General features: G+C 49.4%; 2 protein-coding genes across 5 annotated transcripts in view; one reads left to right on the top strand and one right to left on the bottom strand.

Moving 5' to 3' along the window:
• The window catches only part of SQSTM1 (sequestosome 1), a 22,152-nt gene extending 16,524 nt beyond the window's left edge, over nt 1–5,628 (top strand). For all 3 annotated transcript variants that reach the window (XM_064595773.1, XM_064595772.1, XM_045890532.3), the window contains exons 6-8: nt 3,300–3,511; nt 3,665–3,860; nt 4,810–5,628. In XM_064595773.1, coding sequence (XP_064451843.1) covers nt 3,300–3,511; nt 3,665–3,860; nt 4,810–4,961 — 560 coding nt within the window. In that variant the 3' untranslated portion in view covers nt 4,962–5,628. The remainder of the gene's footprint in view (nt 1–3,299; nt 3,512–3,664; nt 3,861–4,809) is intronic.
• MRNIP (MRN complex interacting protein) lies at nt 5,294–23,654 on the bottom strand. 2 transcript variants are annotated; one of them, XM_045890553.3, is made up of 7 exons: nt 22,864–23,039; nt 20,611–20,670; nt 14,955–15,043; nt 11,065–11,140; nt 9,781–9,935; nt 9,094–9,181; nt 5,294–6,463 (listed from the first exon to the last, which is right to left on the bottom strand). In XM_045890553.3, the coding sequence occupies exons 1-7, from the start codon at nt 22,927–22,929 to the stop codon at nt 5,993–5,995; spliced, it is 1,005 nt and encodes a 334-aa protein (XP_045746509.1). In that variant the 5' UTR covers nt 22,930–23,039; the 3' UTR covers nt 5,294–5,992. The 2 variants fall into 2 exon arrangements, with proteins under 2 accessions (XP_045746509.1, XP_064451844.1); XM_064595774.1 differs by lacking the exons at nt 14,955–15,043; nt 22,864–23,039 and adding an exon at nt 23,138–23,654.
• Nucleotides 23,655–23,763: the final 109 nt, after the last annotated feature.

A 23,763-nucleotide genomic window follows, 5' to 3' on the forward strand; every position in this document is an offset into this window, starting at 1 on the left:
GGGTCGGGCCTGGGATCCATGTGTTTTGAAGGCTTGCCAGGGACTCTGGGTCCCACTTGCTGTCCATCCCGAGGCCCATCTGAGCTGGTGGCCTGTTTCAGAACTTGACCCGGATTCCCCACTCAGGGCAGAGGAGGTAATTTTGGCAGCGCTCAGAGGCATTGTAGGCTAAGGGTGAAGGCCTTTTCAGGTCTTTCAAAGTGGAGGGAGTTGCTGTGTACCAATGGGGAGGAGCCTAGAACTCTCCAAAACAACAAGGAAAATTTCAGTAAATATGCCTCTGAAGCAGTTTCAGTTGAGGAGAGCCACTTGAGGAATTGATTAAACTCTAGAGTTAACGGGTATTTTCCTTTCTTGTGAGGAACTGACAGCTAGGGTGACTCATGCTAACGGCCTAGAAGGGACTGTTCCCAGAGCAGGGGCCCCAAGGGACAGCCAGTAATGCCTCCCAGAGGGCAGACCATGTGCAGTGACTCAGCGATTTTAAAAGCAAAGACCCTGTTTGGTAGGTGCCATGAGGACCAGCTGAGCGGGTCTGCTGCCAGCCTGAGTTTGCAGTCACTGACCTCTAGGACCCCCAAACCGCAGGTCCTTTCCTTGTCCTAGGGTTTTCAGAAGACGCTCCCCCTCACAGGCCCTGGGGGAAGCAGGGCACGGCCAGTGGTACAGTCTGTAAGCCCTTAGGTCTCAGGTTATCATCCGTTGGAGAAACTTGGGATTCTAGAATCTCTCTGGTTCATTTATGGAAGTCCTGTCATTCGCCCCCATAGAAAAGTGAGACAGTATATGGGTGTTCATTGGATGTTCTTCCAACTTTCCTGTGTGCTCGAACCTTTTTTTTTTTTTTTAAAGATTTATTTATTTAGAGAGAGAACATGGGGGAGGGGCAGAGGGAGGGAGAGCATCTCAAGCAGACTCCCCACTGAGCGCGGAGCCCGATATGGGGCTTGATCTCACAACCCTGACATCATGACTTGAGTTGAAACCAAGAGTCTGAAGCTCAACTGACTAAGCCACCCAGGCTCCCCTGCTTGAACCTTTCATGATGAAAAGTTGGAGGGAGGATAGAAGGAGAAAAAGGACTTAAATGTTGCAGATGGGGTTACTGGTAGCTAAGCCCGCTTTTATCTGTTTGCTCTTCACACTACCAAAGTAACAGTAGAGGGTTTAAACACAAGAGTATAAAGCAACGTGAACAAAGAAAAAGGGGAAAAAAGTCCTAGAAGACAAGGTAGGAAGACCTCACACTTTGAACGGTGGGAAATGGGAGTTGAGGGTGGTGACCAACAGTGTGGAGGCATCAGAAGCCACATGCCTGCCTACACAGGGGTCCTGGTGAGAGGCAGGAGGGCTGGTCAGGGAAGGCCAAGGGCCAGGGGATGGTTGAAGACCACTCTTCAGGATCATGTAGCGATCACTGGCTAGTCAGCCAGATGCTCGTCCTTGCCCACCCACGCACGAGACCTGATGGTTAGCTGCTGGAGCATTTGACCCAGGGAAGCTTCAGCCCTAGGGCTCCAGGGCAGGGTGAGGCACCAGCCTGAAATGGGGCGCCATGAGTGGGCAGTGGGTCTAGCAGGGGCTGGGGCGTCCCTGCTCAGGAGAGGCCGGACGTGCCAGAGCCGGGTCCCACAGCTTTGCCACCTGGGATCCCACTGCCTGGCCAGACACCCACCGGGTCACCCTACAGAGGGAGACAGATGAGGGCCCTGGCCCTCAGAGTGCTTCCTGGCAGCCTCTTCTTAGTGCCTCACTAGGATCAGAAGGCCACGATCACCAGCCATTTGGGAATATCTCTCCATGGGGACAAGAAGGAACTTGGGGAAGGACTTTACAGAAAAGAGAATGTCAGCATCCTCCGTGAGATACAAAGAAAAGTTTTTCCATCCTTGAAAAAAAGAACAGGATACCATAAAAATGATAAAACAGATTTAAGATAAGATCAGAACAGACTGTTTTTTTAGAAATTAAGAAGAAAAATAGCCAGAATAAAGAAAACTTCAAAGGAAGGCTTAGATTTTAAGGTCATTTCAAGGAAGTATTCCAAAAACAAAAGAGAGGCGAGAAGAGAGAAAAGGTGAGAAGATTTGAGGATTAATCCTGGAGGCCCAGGGTAGGACAAATAATAGGAATTCTAGGAAGAGAACAGACAAAACTGAAGGAAGGAAATGAACAAAGAATATAAGACCATCTCGGCACAGAAGACATTAACCTCTCGATTGGAAGGGACTCCCAAGTGCCTTGGACAGTGACCAAAAAAGATCCCGCCCCAGAGCTCGTTGTCCTGTCCCGGAACCCTTTGGAGAAGGGGAGGCTCTGGACATGCTCCAGGTTACTGTAAGAGCTCGAGAGTTCCAAGGGCCAACCCTGGAAGACTGTGGAGCTGAACTGGTTTCTCAACCTAGAGCGCTATTCCCAGGTGAAATGGTCATGTCTGAGGGCAGAACAAAGCTATATATAGTGGCGTTCACCTAAACTGCACGTTTTCATTGAAAAGTTTTTGAAAGGACAGGGGAAGGGGAGGTAAGTGTTGATCTAGAATAAGCAGTGCACTTGAGCCGTGGAGAAAAGGCAGCGTGGGTTGGAAGCCGTCTGTGGGGAGTGGGCGGCTGTGTGGTGGGGGCCAGGGATCTTCGCTGGAGCCTTCTGGAACGGTTGGACTCTAAGCTGTGCGCATGTTGTCCTCTGATAAATTAATCAGAAACAGCACCAGTGACCGCCCTCCGTCCCCTCAGTGGGCACGTGTGCCTGTGTGAGGGACCGTGGGCGACCCGCTGGCTGGGGCTTCGAGCCTCGTGGGCCTCCCACAAAGCCAAGCCGGATTCTGGAGTCTCCCATCACTGCCCTCCCCCCCGCAACTAATGTGAGGCTTTGTGCGGTCCTGGGCGCTGTGGCGGGGGCTCTGTGGCCACTCTGGTATGTGGCTCCCTGGTCCTAGCCTGCTGCCCACACAGGGCAAAACAGGGGCTCTTGATGGGCTTTCTGGCTCCAGAGCTGACCTGGGATGTTCACTGAGATTAAGGTTTCATTAAGTTGGAAGAGGCAGGGCCAGTAAGGTGGACAAGTCAGCAGACATTTTCTAGGAGCCAAAGTTTGGGGCCAGGGTATGGGGAGCAGTGAGCCCTGGGGATCCTGAAGGTCAGATGAGCGGCCCTCCGCCTTGTGGCTGGTGGGCTGGCCTCGTGCCCTGCCCCCACCCCCCCACTATGCTGCTGTTCCCCCCTGCCCCACGCCCTGTCCCCGGCCAGGAGGGCCTCCGGAGGGCTCACAGGTGTTTGCTTCCTCCTGGGTCGCTGCAGGCATCGAGGTGGATATTGACGTGGAGCACGGCGGGAAGAGGAGCCGCCTCGCCCCTGTCTCTCCAGGCAGCTCCGGCACCGAGGAAAAGTGCGGCTCCCAGCCGAGCAGCTGCTCTTCGGACCCCAGCAAGCCAGACGCAGACCCGGAGGGCGCGGCGCAGTCCCTGGCGGAGCAGATGGACAAGGTGGCCCTGGAGTCGGTGCCACCGGAGGCAAGTGCCCCGCCCCGGACAGGACACAGCCCAGCAGACCGCCCTCCCAGCTTCGAGGGCTTCGTTCCCGCTGCTAGAACGTTCCTCGCTGCCCGCGGGAGTGCCGGCGGGGGCAGCTGGGCGCAGCTGTGCTCACGGGGGCTTCTGTTGCAGGAGCAGATGGAGTCGGATAACTGCTCGGGGGCAGACGAAGACTGGACTCACTTGTCTTCCAAAGAAGTGGACCCGTCTACGGGGGAACTCCAGTCTCTACAGATGCCCGAATCCGAAGGGCCGGGCTCTCTCGACTCTTCTCAGGAAGGGCCCACAGGACTGAAGGAAGCTGCATTGTACCCCCATCTGCCACCAGGCGAGTGATTCACGCAGTTCTGTGTTTCTACCTTTTTTCCTCAGAACATCCCCTCCCCTCCTTTCAGCAGCCGGACCCCCGAATCCCGAGGGCAGTGCGATTGAGAGGCTACCCCCCGAGGAAAGCGTCGACCTCTGAGCGGGGGTCACGGCCAGGGTCCCCGTGGGAGCCAGGCAGGAAGCCACCACGTGGGGCGGTGGCGTGTGCGGGGCAGGAAGGCCAGGGGGACTGCGGCAGCCCGAGCACAGCTGAGCGGCAGGGGCAGCTGAGGCCTCGCTCTGGCTCGTCACCATCACAGCAGTGTGGAAGCAGCGACACCGGGAAAGCCCCCCTTGGGCCACATTTGGCCCTTTGGGCTACTGGTCTTGATCTGCTCTGCCTCAGAGCAGGGGCGGCAAGCTGTCACTTACGGGCCAAGAGTGATTTTTTTTTTTTTTAAGATTTTATTTGCGAGAGTGAGCGAGCCCAAGCAGGGGGAGCAGCAGAGGGAGAGGGAGAGGCAGGCTCCCCGCCGAGCAGGGGGCCCGAGGCGGGGCTCGATCCCAGGACCCAGGGATCATGACCTGAGCCGAAGGGGGACGCTTCACTGACTGAGCCACCCAGGCGCCCCTGATTCCTTCATTTTGACGATGGTCGGGAAAAGGTCAAGATGTGAAAATTGGATGACAGCCAGATGTCAGTGTCCAGGACAGACGTAGTGGAGCCCGGCGGCGCCCCGTTGCTTACAGGCTCTCCGCGGTGTTCCCTTGTGATGGCAGACGCGAGTCAGGAGACCGTACAGCCTTGCAGAGCCGCTCAAAATCCTCACCCTCTGGCCTTTTCCGGGGCCCTGCTGGGGAGGGTCGCTGCGCCGGGTGGCACGCCCGTGGAAGGGCTGGTCCCCGCGGGCGCGGGCGCGCTGGCTGCCCCCCCTCCCCCTGCCTCACAACTCTCATCCTCCCTCTGGCAGAAGCTGACCCCCGGCTCATCGAGTCCCTCTCCCAGATGCTGTCTATGGGCTTCTCTGACGAAGGCGGCTGGCTCACCAGGCTCCTGCAGACCAAGAACTACGACATCGGGGCGGCGCTGGACACCATCCAGTATTCGAAGCACCCGTTGTGACGGCTTCTGCCCCCTTGTCCCACCCCCTTCTTGTCTCCTACTTGTGTTGAGCTAGTGTAGAACAGCAGGGCCTCTCTAAGGGCCAGTTTCTGTGCATTCTTCTTCCAGAATCTGGGGGGTGGGGATGCACCAAGCCATCCAGGGCAGTGGAACAAGTGACAGGAGGGGGGGGCCCCGTGTGTGGCTGCCCATGTTGGAGAAGCGTCTGCTGGCTTCCAGGGGCGGAGCGGGGCCCAGTGGTGTTCTCCTGCCCTCCCCCCACCAGGATCACACCAGCAGTCCAGAATGTCTTGCCTAATGGCCTTTTTTTTTTTTTTTTTTAATGACTAATAGTAGGCTGACATGTAGTTGATTTTCTGCTAGAAACCCGATCAGCTCCAAATTTAGAGTGAGTACAGCTGACATCCTGCTGCGTGGGAGAGGAGTGAGGACAGGGCAGTCCAGGACTTGGCTTCTTGAATCTGCAAATGAGGAGGGGCTGAGAGGGAAGGGAGGCCGGAGCTCACAGAATACTGCCTGTTCCATAACCGCTCTAGTTCTGTCATTTCCAGACGCGTCTGTTGCTTTTACAGTAAGAAAACCCTGTTGTAACCATTATGTTGCTATTTTGCAATCAGTAATTAAATGGTGTAAGCACTTTAATCAAAGATGTTACAACCACAGATGACCTGATAGTTGTGTGTGTCCTTCTCGACGGTTTGTGTAAGTCATCGCCAGTCCTTTTTTTTTTTTTTAAAGATTTTATTTGAGAGAGAAAGACTGTGTGAGCGTGCACAAGCACGTGGGAAGGGCAGAGGGAGAAGCAGACTCCCCCCGCTGAGCAAGAAGCCCGATGCGGGGTTCGGTCCCAGGACCCTGAGATCATGACCTGAGCCGAAGGCAGACGCTTCACGGACTGAGCCTCCCAGGTGCCCCCCAACCCTAGTCCTATTTAAAAGCTAATTAGGGAGCTCCCTTTGCAGTGGCCGAGAGGTCCAGGGGAGAAAGGTTCATGTAACGTGTGTCCGTGTCGGTAACTGTCTAGTTTCAGTTCACAGGTCGTCCTCAAAATCCTCACCACTTTCAAAGAGGTCACACAGTCGCACGAGTGGGGGCTCTTGTACCCCTGTGACCGTGGGCCTGCCCTTTGCCAGAGGACCAGTGTCCTGTGGCTGTCCGGGGGGCTTTCCGCAGGGCCTCTGGGACCCCGATGTGAGAGTGTGTGTGGGCCAGGGAAGCTTGGGTGCACTGAGGGGCCTGCTGGGGCGCCCTTCCCTTGGGGTCCCCTGCTCAGCCAGTGCTGCCCCGGCTGGCCTGGGGTCTCTGTGCAGGGGTACTGGGGGCTCCGTGTCCACACGTGGGCCATTTCCAGGCAGCAGAAGGAAGCGATCCCACTTGGATGACGTGGCTCTTAGCTGCGGGGCCGGACGTGGAGGACCCCCCTGAGGAACAGAAAGCTCCCCGGTGCCCCCATCCTTGTGGCTGCCGCCTTCCATGACCTTCCCGGCCAGGCCAGCGTGGTCCTGCAATGGAAGCGAGAGAAGAGAACCATGTCCTGGCAGGACCAAGGGATGGGAGGGAAGGTCCCCCTGCCTGCACTGCTGCTGCCTCCTCTCCACCTCGGGGCTCCCACACTTCTCGCTCTCTGTTCCACCTACTGCCCTGCTCTCGGGCCGGCAGACTAGGGGCCTGCCTTCATCTGGTTTTATTCAACACAGTACTAGAAGTCCCATCACAGCAATCAGATGAGGAAAAGAAATAAAAGGCACCCAAATTGGGAAGGAAGAAGTAAAACCATCCCTGTTTACAGGTGACATGATACTTTATATAGAAAACCCTAAAGACTCCACCTAAAAACTATTAGGACTGATAAATGAATTCAGTAAAGTTACAAAATGAATATATAGAAATCTATTGTGTTTCTATACACTAATAATAAAATAGCAAAAAAACCCAAAAAACCCCAAAAAACAAAAAGGGACGCCTGGGTGGCTCAGTCGTTAGGCGTCTGCCTTTGGCTCAGGTCATGATCCCGGGGTCCTGGGACTGAGCCCAGTGTCAGGATCCCTGCTCAGCGGGGAGTCTGCTTCTTCCTCTCCCCACCCCTGCTCGTGCTCTTTCTTGCCTCTTGCAAATAAAATCTTTTTTTTAAAAAAAAGAATAAAATACATAGGAATAAATTTAACCAAGGAGGTGAAAGGCCTTTACTCTGAAAACTGTAAGACACTGATGAAAGAAACTGAAAGGGCACAAACAAGTGGAAAGATAAACCATGCTCATGGATTGGAAGGATCAATGCTGTTAAAATGTCCATACTACCCTAAGCAATCTATGAAATTCAATGCAATCCACATGAAAATACCAATAGTATTTTGCACAGAACTAGAAGAAATAATCCTTAAATTGCAAAAGAAAAAACCTGGAGGTATAATCCCAGATTTCAAGATCTACTACAAAGGTATTGTAATCAAAACAGTATGGTACTGGCACAAAAACAGACACCTAGATCAATGGAACATAACAGAAAGTTCAGAATTAAACCCATGATTATATGGCCAGATAATCAAGGACAAAGGAAGCAAGAACATACAATGGGGAAAAGATAGTCTCTCCAAGAAAGATGGTGAGGAAACTGGACCATTTTCTTAGACTATACAAAAAAATAAACTCAAAATGGATTAAAGACCTAAATGTGAGAGCTGAAACCATAAAACTCCTAAGAAAAAACATAGCCAGTAAGCTGTTGGACATTGGCCTTGGCAACGTATTTATGGTTATGTCTCCTCAGGCAAGGGAAACAAAAGCAAAAATAAAATACTGGGAGTACATAAAAATAAAAAGCTTTTGCACAGTGAAGGAAGCCATTAACAAAATGAAAAGGCAACATACTGAATGGAAAAAGGTATTCACAAATGATGTATCTGAAGATGGTTAATATCCTTAATATATAAAGAACTTACAACTCAACACCAAAAACCCAAATAATCCAATTAAAAAACAGGCAGAGGACCCAAATAGAAATTTTTCCAAAGAAGACATACCAATGGCTAACAGACACATGAGAAGAGGCTCAACATCACTCAGCATCAGGGAAATACACATCAAAACCACAATGGGATATCACCTCACACCTGTCAGAATGGGTAGTATCAAAAAAATAAGAAATAACAAGTATTGGGGAAGATGTGGAGAAAAGGGAACTCTTGTCCTCTGTTGGTGGGAATGTGAATTGGTGCAGCCATTGTGGAAAACTGTATGGAGTTTCTTCAAAAAATTAAAAATAGAAAAACCATATGATCCAATAATTTCGTTACTGGATATTTACCCAAGGAAAGCAAAAACACGAGTTTGAAACGATCTATGCCTATTTGCTGCCGCATTATTTGTAATAGCCAAGATATGGAAGCAGCGCAAGTGTCCACTGATGGGTGAATGGAAAAAGAAGATGGGGTCTATATCTACATAATGGAATATCACTCAGGCATAAAAAAGGAACTCATAAATACAGAGAACTGGTGATTGTCCTTGGGAAGGGTACAAGGGGATGGGCAAAATAGATGAAAGGGATTAAGAGGCACAAAGTTCAAAGAGATGAAAAATATAGCATAGGAAATATAGTCAATAATATTGTAATAATGTATGCTGACGGACAAGGACTATCATGGTGAGCACTGATTCATGTACTGAGTTGCTAAATCACTATGTTGTACACCTAAAACCTAATATGCCATCGTATGTCAACCATACAATAATAAAAAGAACAAGAGCAGATCCTAGGTGAAGACAGTGCCTCGGTGTGAAAGGACACACCTGGGTAAGTGAAGGTGAAGCTGTGAACAGCGCCTCAGAAGTCCGGGGCAGGTCCCATGTTGGACAGTCTGACAAAGACCTGCCACGCCACGTCGAGGGAAGAGAAGGGTTCTGACTCAGAAAAGCCCTACTGGTCAACCTTGGTTGATTCCAAGGCATCAAGCTGTCCTTTTGCCCGGGAGCTCACATCACTGAGATTGAGCATGGCAGGGAAATGGTCAGGCCAGAGAAAGGAGCTGGCTTAAGTCAGAGCAGAGAAAACACTCGGGTAGTAAACAATTCTATGTGTGTTTCATGGTTACTGGGACCAGAAGAGAAACACTTCAATCACTCAATCACTGACCTTCTGGGGCTCCAAGGTAACTTCAGAATCACTTAGGTTCTGGACATCGGGGCTGTGTGGAGGCCAGACTGCGCTCTGGCTGCATTTCCTGGTGGAGGGAAAGCACTGTCAAGAATCCAGTCCCATCACCACACCTGGCAGTCACCCCAGCACAGGTAGGGACCTTGTCCTCCCACACAGCTTCCCACCCAGGTGGCCGCTCAGCTTCTAACCCACTGCCAACAGCAGGCTGCCCGACAACATCCAAGGCAGGACGCTTCTCTGCCCCAAGCTTGTAGTTGCTAGAAAGTTCTTATTTTGAACTGGAATCTACCTCCCAATGTCACTTTCACTTGCCCTGTAGGGGCCACCCTGGATCTAGAGAAGGTAATGTCTCAGAAGACTCACTGAACTGCAAAGTAAGTCTAGAGAAGAGACCTACAAAAGGTCAGTCTTCCCGGCAGCAGGCGACAAGCTCCCAGAACCACCAGCTACTCCGGCCACACTTCACTTTGTGCGCAGTCACAAGGTGCCCATGCTGACATCCCGCCCAACCCTGACTGCTGCACGACAGCACCCGGCACCTGGCAAGGCCAAGGAGGGCTTGGTGGTGCGGGTCCCTGGTGGCCAATGCCAGCCAGGCTGCTCCCCCGGCCGGCAGGCACCGTGGGGGTGGGGCGATGGCTGCATTGATGACTGGCTCCGCACCTTTTTCTAGGCAGGCCTGTGTTGAAGGGAGGCTCTGGCTTCTCTGTCCTGCACAAGGGCGGTCTCTCGAAACACACTCCTCTTTCTATCCCCAGCTCTTTCGAGTCTCTTTCCAGATACTTCAGCCAGCGGTTCTCTGAGGACTGAGGTTTTTCCTACGGGATTGGGGAGTAAGTTTATTCTCAGGACCCACATCCGCCCTGGTCCTGGGAAAGGCATTTTGCCGGGTGGGGGGGGGGCTGGGGGACAGACGTCCTGAGGCACCACTGGGGACCGTGAACACTGGCACAGAGCTTGGGAAAGCTGCTGGACACGACTCATCAAGGAACTTTCCAAATGTCCACGCTCCCCGACCTAGGGGTTCCAAAGGAAGGCAAAGGCACAAAGATGCTCAACAAAGTGAGGTAAATCATGGCGAATACTCACTGTAGCAAAAATCTGGAAATAATCTACATGCCCAATCATCATGGGGTAAATACTTGGTACCACCACTATATTCTGTAGATACGGGCATCACTGCAAACTCTACAGCAATGCAAGAACGACATGAGTGAAAACTCCAGGGTGCAAACCAGGACTTGTCATAATCGTGACGATGTAAAATGGAGTCCCTCAGTGGACAAATTGAACGTATAGGGCCAACCATGTGAGAGCTGCTGTGTAGAGTGGAGTATGAGCAATGCTCCCGTTTACAATACAATATGAAGAGCTGGGAGAGGGAGGGCACTGCCAATGCGCTTCTGTGAGCAGAGGTAGGCTCTGTCCTCAGCTGGGCGGGGAGCCTCGGACAGCTGCTCGCACCGCCCCGGCCCTGGCAGGACACAGTGTTCCACGTACCCACGGCACCTTGGACGTACCCATGGTGTCACCTCAGTCACTCAAGCTCCGACACACACCTACATTACTGGGCACCGGGGCAGAAAACTGGATGTGAGCCCCGCCGGGAGGCTTGGTCTGGAGAAAGGGAACCCGAAAGCCAGGTACTCTGCCAGAGCATCCTTTCCCTAGCTGAGGTGTGCCCAGGGCGCGACGGGGCCAAGGCGAGAAACACGGGGAGGTAAGTTCAAGCTAAGTTCAGAGGAGTTCTCCCAGCCAGAGACAACGCCCTTTTCAGAGTCCTGTAATTACTGCTATGCATGGCTGTCTCCTGCCTCACAAAAGGATGGGTTTACTCCTTTTTGTGTTCCCTGCAGCTTTAAGCCAAGTGTCCATTATTGATCGCGTTTGCTGCACAAAAGACCAACAAATGAATAATAAATGGAACCCCCTCTGGGACACACTTACCTGCGCACTCCCACGCTCAGCCTGCCCGGGCCCTGCATTTTCCTCTTCATCAACATTTCCAGGTTCTTCCAGAGACCTTGGTGAAAGATTGTACATGTGTCCTTAGTGAAATCACTAGGGAGACGGAGGGCAAGGAGATGGGGACAGCAGGATGTGAATACTTGACAGTGGATATCAAGGACTGCTCCAGAGATCTTAGGATCTTAGGTCTGTTGTTGTGATGTAACCTGGTGATCTTCAAACAGTTCAGAAGGGCCTGCGAGGGGGGAACATTTGCTGTTCAGATTTAGGCTGGTCAAGCCCTCCATCAATGGGAAAGGCGACACAGGGCAGAAGGGGCTGACTCTTCACCTAGACAGACCCGTGTTTGCATCCTGGCTTTGCCAATGACTGGCTGTCACTGTCACAGTGTGGCTTTGGGTTCATCAACGTACCCCAGTTCCCTCACCCACAAATGGGGACAAGACGGTGTGGGTGACTATGAAGATGAAAGAGATGACGTGTGCCCATGCCTTGCTGAGGGCCTGGGATACAGACAGAGTAACATTGGCTGAAGCCTCGTAGCACAGGGTCCCTCCCGTCAGCATTGGCCAAGTCGCCACTGCACAGTTACACAAGTCCTTAGAGTTCTACCTCAACTCTTGCGAGAGAGGAGAGGCACTGTGTGTGTCACGGTGACTTCCATCAGCCTCCCCACGGCAGCAGGGCTCTCTCGCCACATGCAGAAGTGTGGGGGGCCAGGGCCTCCATGGCCTCTACTGGCACTGACTGGCCATGAGAACACGTACCATGCGAGGGCTGGAGGTTGGCGCAAAGCCAGGCCCACCCGCATCCAACAGGGTGGTTACGTGGCACCATCAAATGGGGACTCTCTCTAGTGGGCAACCGGATGTGGGCATCTATTCCTCAGTTTCTTCATCCGTATGTAGAAGTCATCGATCCTCACAGGCCACAAGAGGCAATGAGGGCATGCACGTGCAACACCTACCTGGCCACCTGGTTGATAATCCGGCGTTCACTTGGGCGGTGTCCTACCAGCTACTGACCAGAACTCCGCTCACCGTTCTGACTCAGGAACTCAACTCCATCAATAAAGGACAGCTTGCAACAGTCTGAAGATACCAGTCTGTCTTCTTGCTTTAAAGTTACCACAGAAAGGGCGCTGGGTGGCTCAGTCGTTGAGCATCTGCCTTCGGCTCAGGTCAGGATCCCAGGGTCCTGGGATCGAGCCCCGCATCGGGCTCCCTGCTCTGTGGGGAGCCTGCTTCTCCCTCTCCCACTCCCCCTCCTTGTGTTCCCTCTCTCACTGTGTCTCTCTCTGTCAAAAAAATAAATAAAATCTTAAAAAAAAAAAAATAAAGTTAGCACTGAGAAGTTGGGCATCTGCTGTTCCTTTGTAGGTGATCTCTCTTCTCTCCAGCTACTTTTCAGCTCTTCCCTTTGTCTTCTGTGTTCTGTGATTTCATTATGTTGCTGTGTCTAAGGGCAGATTTTTTTTTAACCTTAAAAATTAACTTAAGGTATGAAATAAACTAAAATTTAAGTGTATAGTTAGATGAGCTTTGATGAATGATATCTTTGAAACTATCATCCAGTCAACATCTAGGAAAAAAATTTTGAGATATAATGGACAAGATGTGGAAAATTTTCATCACCCCTAAAAGTTCTCATATGTGTCTTTAGAGGCAATTCTCCTCTGCCCCAGAAAATCCCTGATCCCTACAGCATGTAGTCTTTTGTGTCTGGCTTCTCTCACTTAGCAGTGTTTTTGAGATTTGCCCACGTTGTTTTCAGTGTTGCAGCGCTCCACTGTATGAACATACCAGTTTATCCATTTACCTTCTGATTTATCTGTATGTCTAGCCTTTCACCAATATCGCATTGTCTCAATTACTGCAGCATTATAGTAGATCTTGAAATCAGGCTGTAGAAGTCCTTCAGCTCTGTTCTTTTCAAAACTGTCTTGATAATTCTAGGTACCTGTATTTCTATATAAATTTTAGGATCAGTTTGTCAATTTCTACCAAAAAAAAAAAAAGCCCACTGGAATTTTGATTTGGATTAGGTTGTCTCTACCAATTTCGGATAAACTGAGATCGTCATGATACTGAGTTTTCCAATCCATGAACATGTTATATCTCTTCATTAATTTAGCTCTTCTTTAATTTCTCTCAGCAATGTTTTGTAGGTTTTACTGAACAGATCTTGCACATTTTTTGTTGCATTTATCCCTAAGTATCTAATTTTTTGATGCTGTTCTAAATGGTATTTGAAAAATCATTTCCAACTGCTCATAGCATTTATATAGAAATAATTTAATTCTGTATGTTGACTTTTTTAGAATTTATTTATATGAAGGGGAGAGAGAAGCAGACTGCCCACTGAGCAAGGAGCCCTACGTGAGCTCAATCCCAGGACCCTGAGATCATGACCTGAGCTGAAGTCAAACACTTAACCGACTGAGCCACCCATGCACTCCTGTATGTTGACTTTGTATCCTTGTGATCTTGGTAGAATATTAGCTCTAGTAGCATTTGTATAGGCTGGTTAGGATTTCCTATATACACAACCACGTTGTTTGCAAAGAAAATAACGACTTTATCCAGTTTGAGATTTATTGTTTCTTAAATCTAAGAATGTAAGCCTTTGATTCTGGAAAACGCTCTGGTCTTTTCTCTCCATATATTGCCTTTGCCCCACTTTCTTTATTCTCTCTTGCTGGAACTCTTCCTGTAGCTTCCATGTTTCTCAACTCACATTTTCCATGTTTTTATTTCTGTGCTGCATTGTAAATACTTTCTTCAGATTTAACTTCCATTTCACTGATTCTCTCTTCAGCTACATTTAATGCTTAACCTGTCCACTGAATTTTTAATTTCAATGATTATGTTTTTCATTTCTACAAACTCTTTTTGGTTCGTTAAACCCACATGGTCATTTTTAAAAGTCCTTTACTTCTTCTTCTTCTTCTTTTTCTTGTACTCTACCCCCAGTGTGGGGCTTGAATTCATGACCCTGAGATCAAGAGTTGCATGCTGTACTGATTGAGCCAGACAGGTGGCCTGAAGTCCTTTGCTTTTTAAATTACCAACCCTGTCTTTTATCACATTAAATCTATTAAATATACATTCTGTACTCTGAAGTCTTGTGTGTCTCACTTTTCTGTTGTTTCTGTTGTCTTTTGCTCATGGTGACATATCTCCTTGAGTGTTTAATGATTTTTAACTCTGAGTAGATGCTTCTTGGAACTTTATCTGTGGAAATTCTCTCAGGCCTGGGTTGAAGATGTATGCTCCAGAGGAGTTGCATTTACCTTTGCTTCCTTGGACAATTTAAAAATCCTCAGCTTGAGGCTTTTCACACAGTGCATGTAAAAGGCTGAAAAGCCATGTGACAGCTTTCTTGTGTTTATAAAACCCTAGAGAGAGAGTTCCCTTTCTTAGCCAATGCCAAGGTCAACATGCTCCCTGCTGCAGAGAGGGTGCATTTCTAGTTCATTTGTTCATCCACCGAGGGTGTAGTATTTTGGGGACTCTGCTTTCTGTGGCGGTCTCCTACTGACCCTCCCACACTGATCAGGCCCTAGGCCTTGTCTTTGTCTCCTGCACCCTTCTCAGCCATCTAAATGGAAGCTCCGGAGCAGCTTACTCTCTGGATTTTGGCTTTTGCTTTATTTTTGACTTCTGATATTTCGCTGACTTCCTTGCCATTTCATCAGTGTACAAAATACTCTAGTTAGCATTTTTAGTTATTTTCAGTGGGAAGACCACTCAGGGGAACTAATCACCATACGGAAATCTAAGGGATTTCTTCATCTTCTATTTCTACTAACCACTCAAGGGGAACACAGGGCAAGACAAGATAACCATGCCCTTCTCAAACAACTGTACCTGGGTGACATCTCTGAAATCTGTCCCTGCAGCAGATTTAATTTTTGGACATGGTGTCTACAGTCAGCACCAGAGCCCTCACCATAAGTCTGAAAAACAAAAAATTAAGTAAGTTTAAAAAGTGTTGACAAAAATGCTGAGAAACAGATCCGTTAGTGATGTACCTCAGGAAGGGGAACGCTGTCCTTTGCAAGGCCCAGAAGCAGAAATCCTGATGACTGACCACTGTTTCTGGAGTAATTTATTTACAAACTAACAGTCTCAGGGACTAATAGTTCTTGGCTATCTGGCTGTCCTTCTAGCACTCAGAACTCTACATATCAAAGACACACTCAGCCCCAACCAAGCCCCACACTAAATGGTTAATGAATGTGAATAAGAAATGTGGAAGAGAGGGGCGCCTGGGTGGCTCAGTCGGTTAAGCGGCTGCCTTTGGCTCAGGTCATGATCCCTGGGTCTTGGGATCGAGGCCCACGTCCGGCTCCCTGCTCAGTGGAGAGCCTGCTTCTCCCTCTCTCTCTCTGCCTGCCTCTCTGCCTACTTGTGCTTTCTCTCTCTGTGTCAAATAAATAAAATCTTAAAAAAAAAAAAAATGTGGAAGAGAAGTAACACGAACCACCAATAAACATACAATAGGATACTTAGTATTCACTGATGAGCAAAGGAACATAAAATAAAACGAAGTACTTTTTTTTTTTTCACTTAGCAGTCGCTTATTTGTCTAACAATATTTATCACACACCTGTTATGTGCCAGGCCCCTGAACTAGGTAAGGACAATACAATACAAGAGTGGACAAAAATCACTGTCATTGTGGAGTGTACATTCTATATATTATATAAACATATAACTATGTGGCCATCAGATGATGAGAAGAACCACCCAGGAAAATAAGGCAATGAAAGGTGTACAGTGGGGACAGAGTAGACAATTTTATATAGGGTTTTCAGGGACTAGATCACTAAGGTGACATTTGAGCACAAAATAGCAAGATATGAGGGCTGAAGCCATGTAGATACCTGGGGGAAAGCATCTGGCAGAAGCAATGAAACGGGCATGAGAGCAAGGACACTGAGCCTGGCATTTTGGGGGAACTGTAAGGAGGCCACATGGCTAGAGCTGAGTGGACTGGGGGAAAATGGTACAAGATGAGGTTTGAGTGTAGTCCCAACCACAGGCAGTCAGGCTCACGGGCACAAGACCTGTTCTGTTGCTGCCATCTTGAAAACATTTTTTTGTTTAATTTTTTATTTGAAATTCTTAATAATCTTACCTTTGAACTTGTGTAAGTGAAGTCTGATGGGACAATGGGTCATGTCTGTAAGCAGGGATGTACACTCTACACATGTCCATTGTTCCTTGCTGCACCATTTGCATACAGCATGCTCAATGACCCAGGAGCACAGGATTCCAGTGGACTCACCACAAACAAGTGCGACTATTCATGGAGAGTCGGAGTCCAGACGCTGAGTGTTTGCCATCTACACCTGAGTAGGTGGAGGCACCCACAGCCTGAGAGGCCAGGCTTTCCACAGAACAAGAGCTTGCTTCAGATGCAGAGAAAAGGGTGTTCTAAACACACACGAACAACCAAGGAACTATCATATCTTTTTTTTATTCCTGTTATTTGCCTAGAACAGCTGATCACTTATACTGAAAACGATGACACGGAAGGAAAAGGCAAGGCAGGGAGACCCTTGTTCCTTTCCCTTTCAGTCCTTCCTTACGCATCAGGGAGCTGATGGGGGATAGTGTGGGGAGAGAGTGTGCATATTAATAAGTAGAAAAAAGCTGAATTAATTTTGTGCAGCATTTCCACTGTCCTGGTAACGATGAAATACACAGGCATGTATGAGCTCCAAAATACAAGTAGGGCAATTTAGATGATCCTGCATATATAGTAAATGCTCTTGTATTATTCTGCACATGGACTACACGCTCTTTGCATTTTAAACTGGTGTTGCACAATACCAATGGTAAATTCATGCTAATAATTTAAAATAAATTGGTTTTTCTTAACTTAGGAAGACATTCCACAGTAAATAAAAAACATTATGAGAAGTCAAGAGAAACCAGGAAAGAAAGGAAAAGCTTAATATTTTAGTACTTTTCACAGCTTTTTTTCCTGCTTTCGAACAAGGGGCCTCCCATTTTCATTCTGTACCAGGCACACTTGGCCCTGTCTGTAGGACCAGGATTTTGCTCTAACCTGGAAGGCTGGGGAGAGTGGCTTGGCCCCGCACACGCTGAAGCGGGACTCGGGCTGTGGTGCTGCGGGCAGGCTGTAGGGCAGCGACAGGGCAGGTGTTAGGAGGCTGCTGTCAACCGTGGTGTGGCCCAGACCACTGTAGTAACAAATGGTCAGTCTGGGTGCAGCCTCATAGAGCTGATGGACTGGAGGAAGAGTGTTTAAAAAAAAGGAGTCACGGATGACTTCGAGGTTTTTAGCCCAAACAACTAACAAGGGACTTGGCACGTATGTGACCAGGAGGACTGTGGGAGAGCAGGTGGGTGGGGGGAGGCGAGGCCTTCTGTTTGGAAAGGGGGGTTCTGGATGCCTGTCAGAGAACCCGTAGAGAGCTCAATGGGCGGTTCAGGGCTGGGCCTGGGGTCTGAGACAGACATCCCAGAACTGTCGGATGATCTCCACTCAGACCACTAAGGGAGTGAGGCCAACAAACTTAGCACCAGAGCAATTCTCATGTTTAGAAGGTGGCGAGACGGGAAAAAGCTAGCCAAGAGGACTGAAACACAGCCAGAAAGACAGCAGGAGAACCAGGAGTGGGATTACTGGAAGTCCAAGTGAACACAGTGTTTGAGGTGGAGGAAATGACAAACTGTAACAGACGCTGCCAATAGGTCAAGTCTCTGGAGACCTGAGAAGTCCCTACTGTTTTTAGCAAATGGAGAGCACCACTGACTTTGACAGGAGCCATTTTACTGCACTGTGGGGAATAAAAGCCCAGCTGGGGCAAGTGCAAGTGAGAATGGGAGAGAGGAACTGAAGAACGGAATGACAAAGCTTTGCCAGACGCTACTTGACATCTGGCATAAATGGCAGGCTGTGTGCTCGCCAGCACGGCAGGGACCGCAGCCGAATGCTAATATCCTTCTCCCCTCATCTGGGCACAAACTGGATGACGTTTTCCAGTCTTCCTTGCAGTTGGGGGTGGCCATGAGATGTTCTTTCTAATGGGATGTGAGCCACTTCCAGGCCTGACCCCTAGAAGCCTCCTGTGTAGCTCCTTCCTGCTCTTACCCTTCAGTGGCTGCAGGCAGCAGGAGACGGGCCTCGGGGAGTAACAGAACCTCCAGATGAAGGGGGCCTGGGTCCCTGAATGACCGCACCAAGGACGGCCGCCCTGTGGATCTCAATCCCTCCCAGGACTGTTACAAGAGCAAGAGAGACGATCTGTGTTGTGTGAGGCTACCACCGTTTTGTTGTCTATTTGTCACTGTGGCCTAGTCCACCGTAAGCCAGGCACCACTGCACATGCACGGAGGTGCGAGAGGAAAGCAGAGCCCCCTCCTGGAGAATTTAGAAATATATGCTGACGTGAAAAACAAGCAGCAGTCACTAGCTCACGAGCCAGCTCCCTGTCCTCGGAAACCCAATCTCGGGGTGGGTCTCAGCAGCTGTACTGCTGACCAATGATGTGATCCTCCCTACTCCCACCGTCCCAGTTGGCTCAACCAGATGTGGACATCTGGGTCAACAGGGCCAATCAGATCGCTTCTCCCAGTTTATTAATTGGGACTCAGCTATTCTAGTTGGCTTGAAGTGAGAGTCTGTGCTCTGTGGGTGGAGTCTGCGAACTATCTGGGGGGAGAGAAAGGAAGGGAAGGAGGGGCAGGAAGAGGGGAAGGAAGATGTAGGGAGAACCTGGGTGCAGGGAAAGAAGGGGAAGAAAAAATGATGCTTGCATTGTCCGCAGCTTTGCAGTTCTCGGGGCTGGTCCTTCAAGGGCTCTGGGATGAAACCCCCCCTTGCATTCCCCAAGATACCCCATTACCTTGCCAGTACCTTTTTTTTTTTTTTTTTTTAATTTTGTTGAAGCCATTCTGAAGTAGGTTTGTTTTTTTTTCCCACTATTTGCAACTAAAAGAACTTTGGTCAAAAGATTACTTTGAGGGGCGCCTGGGTGGCTCAGTTGGTTAAGCGACTGCCTTCAGCTCAGATCATGATCCTGGAGTCCCAGGATCGAGTCCCGCATTGGGCTCCCCGCTCAGCGGGGGGTCTGCTTCTCCCTCTGATCCCCTTCCCTCTCGTGCTCTCTGTCTCTCATTCTCTCTCTCTCAAATAAATAAAATCTTTAAAAAAAAAAAAAAAAAGATTACTTTGAAATAGCAATTTAACTTCTAGGAATTTGTCCTAAGGAAATAATTGGCCTAGTGAAGAAAGAGGTCTTTGTAGGAAGCTGCACTGCAGAGTTCGTAACAATGAAAACGAAAACCGACCTAAATGCCAATCACTGTGGGATTGGTCATTCCTGATTCAACAAATCTTTACTGGGCGAACACTTACTGTGCCAGGCACTGTGCTACATGAGAGGGTGTATCAGTGAACAAACCAGGCAAAGCTTCTGCTCTCATGGATCTTCCATGAGATAAACAATACTCACGTAAACACACTCAGATAGAATATCTAAATCAGGATAATGAGAAGAGCTAGGGGAAGACCCAACAATGAGCACAGAGGCCGTCAGAGTGCAGCATGTCTGGATTGTTTCAGGGTCTGAAAGGAAAGGCTTTATAGCTGAAGGAGAAGAACGAGGAGCTAAGGTGGGAGAAGTGGCATCAAGGGCCGGAGAAGGTGAGTGAGGGGCTCAGTGAGGCAAAGGGTGCAGGACAGCTTGTGGGTGTAAAGAGATGAGGCGGAACAACAGGTACCCACTTGAAAAGAACTGAAGTGGCCTCAATAAGAGCTTTTCCCCTGAGCTTCCTTCAGTCCATACACTCTCTCTCGAGTGTCTCCCGATGGCCTCCGCTTCCTGAGCCCACCTCGCCCACACGCTGCACGCAGCAACACGCACCCACACGCACCCATCCGGCTGGGTCTCACTGCCTGGTCATCTCCTTACAGGCCCTGCACTTTCCTTGCATTTGCTCAGTCTAGTTTTAAGTGACCTGCTTAAGTGTGCATCAGTTTCTCTTCTATGTGAAGCACATCTGTGAGGGCAAGAATGACAAAGCTTTGCCTTCCCTTGTTTCTTCTGTGCCTGCACACAGAAAGTCCTCAATAAATACTTGCTGACTGGGCGCCTGGGTGGCTCAGTTGGTTAAGCGACTGCCTTCGGCTCAGGTCATGATCCTGGAGTCCCGGGATCGAGTCCCGCATCGGGCTCCCTGCTCAGCGGGGAGTCTGCTTCTCCCTCTGACCCTCCCCCCTCTCATGCTCTCTCTGTCTCATTCTTTCTCTCTCAAATAAATAAATAAAATCTTAAAAAAAAAAAAAATAAATAAATACTTGCTGACTGAATAAACAATGAAGGTAACTTTCCAGCCACTGCTCCATCCATTTCACTTCCTGAAGGAACAGGAACCCAGGGGGCAAAAGTTCTAGATCTAGGGCACTCGTTCCCAATACTGGAATGCTGGGACTCCACAGAAACACGCTTCTGCAGGGCTGTTAGATGCCCTGTTTCTCAGGACTCACCCGCAAAAATGACTGCTTCTCTCCACAAGCTTTGCATGTCCACTTGAGACTCTTTTTCTCCTACAATCAAATTCCAGAAATTTGGCTTAGATGATTATTTATAACAGGTGGCGCTGAATCAAAAATAATGATTTTAAAAGATCAATGGAGAAGCACAGAAGTCTAAAAACAAGCAACATATATGTAAAAAACCTAGTATATTATAAAAGTGGCATTTTAGGAGTAAAAAAACAGACCAATAAATGATGCTGGGAAAACTGCCTATCCATATGAAACAAAGTCAAGTAGATTTCTACTACTTCCACAACATTTAATTTCGATTCTTGATAAATTTAACTAGATGGGTTCTCTCTTAACATGAAAAAATACCTTACATTCAGCTCTAAAACTGGAAAATCACTACCAGCACGCCCATGAAAATCAAGAACAAGCTGAAAAATCCCCATTACTATTCAACTATTGTTGTTTTTCTGCCAATGAAATCGGAAAAGAAAAAGTAATAAGAGGTATGAAAACTGGAGAAGAGGAAAAAAATTATCATTATAGATATGATTTTTTTTTTTTTACCGGAAAACTCAAGAAAATCAAACGCAAAACTACTAAAAACAGTAAGATAATTTAATATAGCGGGGCTGAGTACAAAGTTAATATAGCTTCAAAAGTTAATAGAGCCTTTATATAAGCAAATACCTAGTTAGAAAAGGTAATGGAAGAGTCCATTTAAAACAGCAACAAAGAAAATGTTATCAAAGGACACAAAGTTGCTTAAAAAGATGGAATGAAGTAGCATGCTTAACATCAAAAAGATGCCTGGGTTGATTTATCAAAATTAATATGAGTATGATCATAATACAAAAACCATCAGTTTTTTTGGTGAAGTACCCAAAAGGATTCTAAGGACAGCAGCACCTAAAGCACCTGCTACAAATTTATGTGGGCATATCCTACGATTCAGCAATTCTAATTCTCTAGCATCCAACTTCAAGCACCATAAAAACACTGCTTTCTTTGGGTATATCTGCAAGTAAGAAATGCACTTATTTAAAAAAAAGGTCTGGAAGGACACGCAGTAACTGGCTAGCTCTGGGGGTCTGGAGTCTGGAGAGACAGTATGGGCTAACAGGATCTTTGCAGTCAGACAACCCTGGATCTGCCATTTATTATTAGACCACGTGACTTCTCTGGATTTCTGTATTCTCATCTCTGTAAAATGAGAATGATAGATACCTAATCCAGAGGTTGTTGAGATTAAATGGGATGTGTGAAATTGTCACATCTGCAATTACTGTTAACTCTTTTCTCCCTTTAGTTTCAAATCACTTTTCATAGTTGAAAATGACCGTTGAGTGCGTACTACATATGTATAATAATTAAAAAATGGAAATGATATCCATTTAATCTCAACTCCTAAAACACAGTCCAAAAAGTGAAGTAAGTAAAAACAATTTCTGAGCCCCCAAATAGCCCTTAGGGTCTCAGTAAGCTTACAGGTGCATATTCAGCATCTGACTTTTTTTTAAACATTCATTTTGAAGAAGGTGGATGTTATCCCTTTTCAGGGCACAGCAGATAAGCAGGTAACTAGGGGGAAGAGAGAACTGTCAGAAGTAGATTCGCTCGACGGCACTGTTAGGTGACATCAAGCAGAAAGATGAAATGCAATCCAGGATAACAGGCTAAGTGACTTCCCCTATCTTGCGTCTTGAAAGTCAGGGAAGCAGTACGTTTTGGAGATACCGATTATCCTGTTCAAAACACTCCATGCACGGGCTGTTTACCGTCAGCGGAACAGTCCCTCATCACGAGCATGGAGACACCGCAGAGCGAAGGGGTGCACAACAAGGCACGCCCAGTCGTGTCTCAGTTTTAAAAACTGTCATCTCCCTAGGAGCTAAATTAAGAAAGAGCCGCGTTGGGAGAGGCTATCCTCAACCTGCTTTTCCCAACTATCTGCAAGAGGTCACGAGGCCGGCTCCGCAGAAACCATGCCCCCTGGTTTCTACGAATCTTACAACCACCATGCCAAAACCTTTAAAAAAGCCCTGAACGACGTTATGAAGAGGTATCAAAACCCAATCCTCGGAGCCAGTCAACGTCACGAGTCCGGGCGTCAGGGAGACCCAAGCAACCGCACGGGACGGCGCCCGCGCCTGGGGGCAAGGCACCGGGAGGAGGCCCGGCCCCCCGCGGCCCCGCCAAATCCTGCCCGCCCTCCCCGCGCCCGGAGGAGGGGGAGGCCGGTGCCCACCCCACCTGGTGCGCCTGGAAGAGGCGACAACTACAGCAGCGCAGCACCCGCACCCGCTGTGAGGGTGCCATGGCGGACCCCGTCGCCGCTGCGCATGCGCGCTGCGCTCCTGTCCGCCCCGGCGTCGTCTCCCGCACGCGTTCCCCGTCCTCCAGACCCCGGCGCCGCCTCGCGTGCGCGTGCGCTCTGCGCTTCGGCCCGCCCCCGCTCCGCCCCCTCCCACTGAGGCGTTCGGGCCTCTCTAGCCCGCCGACCGTCTCGGCGGTTCGTTGGGGGTACCTGTGGCCGTGACCCGGGAGCTCAGCGGCATTGCTGGGGTTTGCGTCAGCCAGGTCACCGACTTGCTGTCTGGGCCGGGCCGGCCCCCGTCTCTTCCTAAGCCCGCGTCTCCGCTGCGGCTCGCTGGGAAGACTGAAGTTGCAAGGGCAGGTCGTCCAGCCGCGACTCCGGGTCCGGCCTTTGCCCGCGCCGTTCCCTCTGCTGCTTCTGGTCGCAGACAGGGAGCGGGAGGGCGCCTCCCCGCCCCGGCCCAGCCCCTGGGGCTCGGGGTTGGAATTCGCGGGACCTCTGGGCGGAGGCGGCCTTTGGTAGCCATTGAGCCTGCACCCCGAGGGCTGCGGCATCCAGGATCCCGGGGGGCTGGCTCACCAGCCCCACGCTTCCCGGAGACGAGAAGCGGCTGTGAACGAAACCAGCCCCCCCCCCCCCGGGGAAGCCCCACGGCGACCCACTCTGGAAAGTTGGGGGGCAGGAGCCCTTCTGTCCCAGCCGCTCTGGGACGCACCCTAACGCCATCTTGTTAGCGTTACAACACCGGATCCTGACAAGGATGTGGGAGAGGAACCCTTCTTGCCGGATTCTGGGAGAAGGGTCAGATGGAAAAACCATTACGGAAGACGATCTGG

The sequence above is a fragment of the Mirounga angustirostris genome, unplaced genomic scaffold (assembly GCF_029215605.1).
Source record: "Mirounga angustirostris isolate CCGP_5_RB_7025 unplaced genomic scaffold, mMirAng1.0.hap1 SCAF_7, whole genome shotgun sequence".
NCBI lineage: Eukaryota > Metazoa > Chordata > Mammalia > Carnivora > Phocidae > Mirounga > Mirounga angustirostris.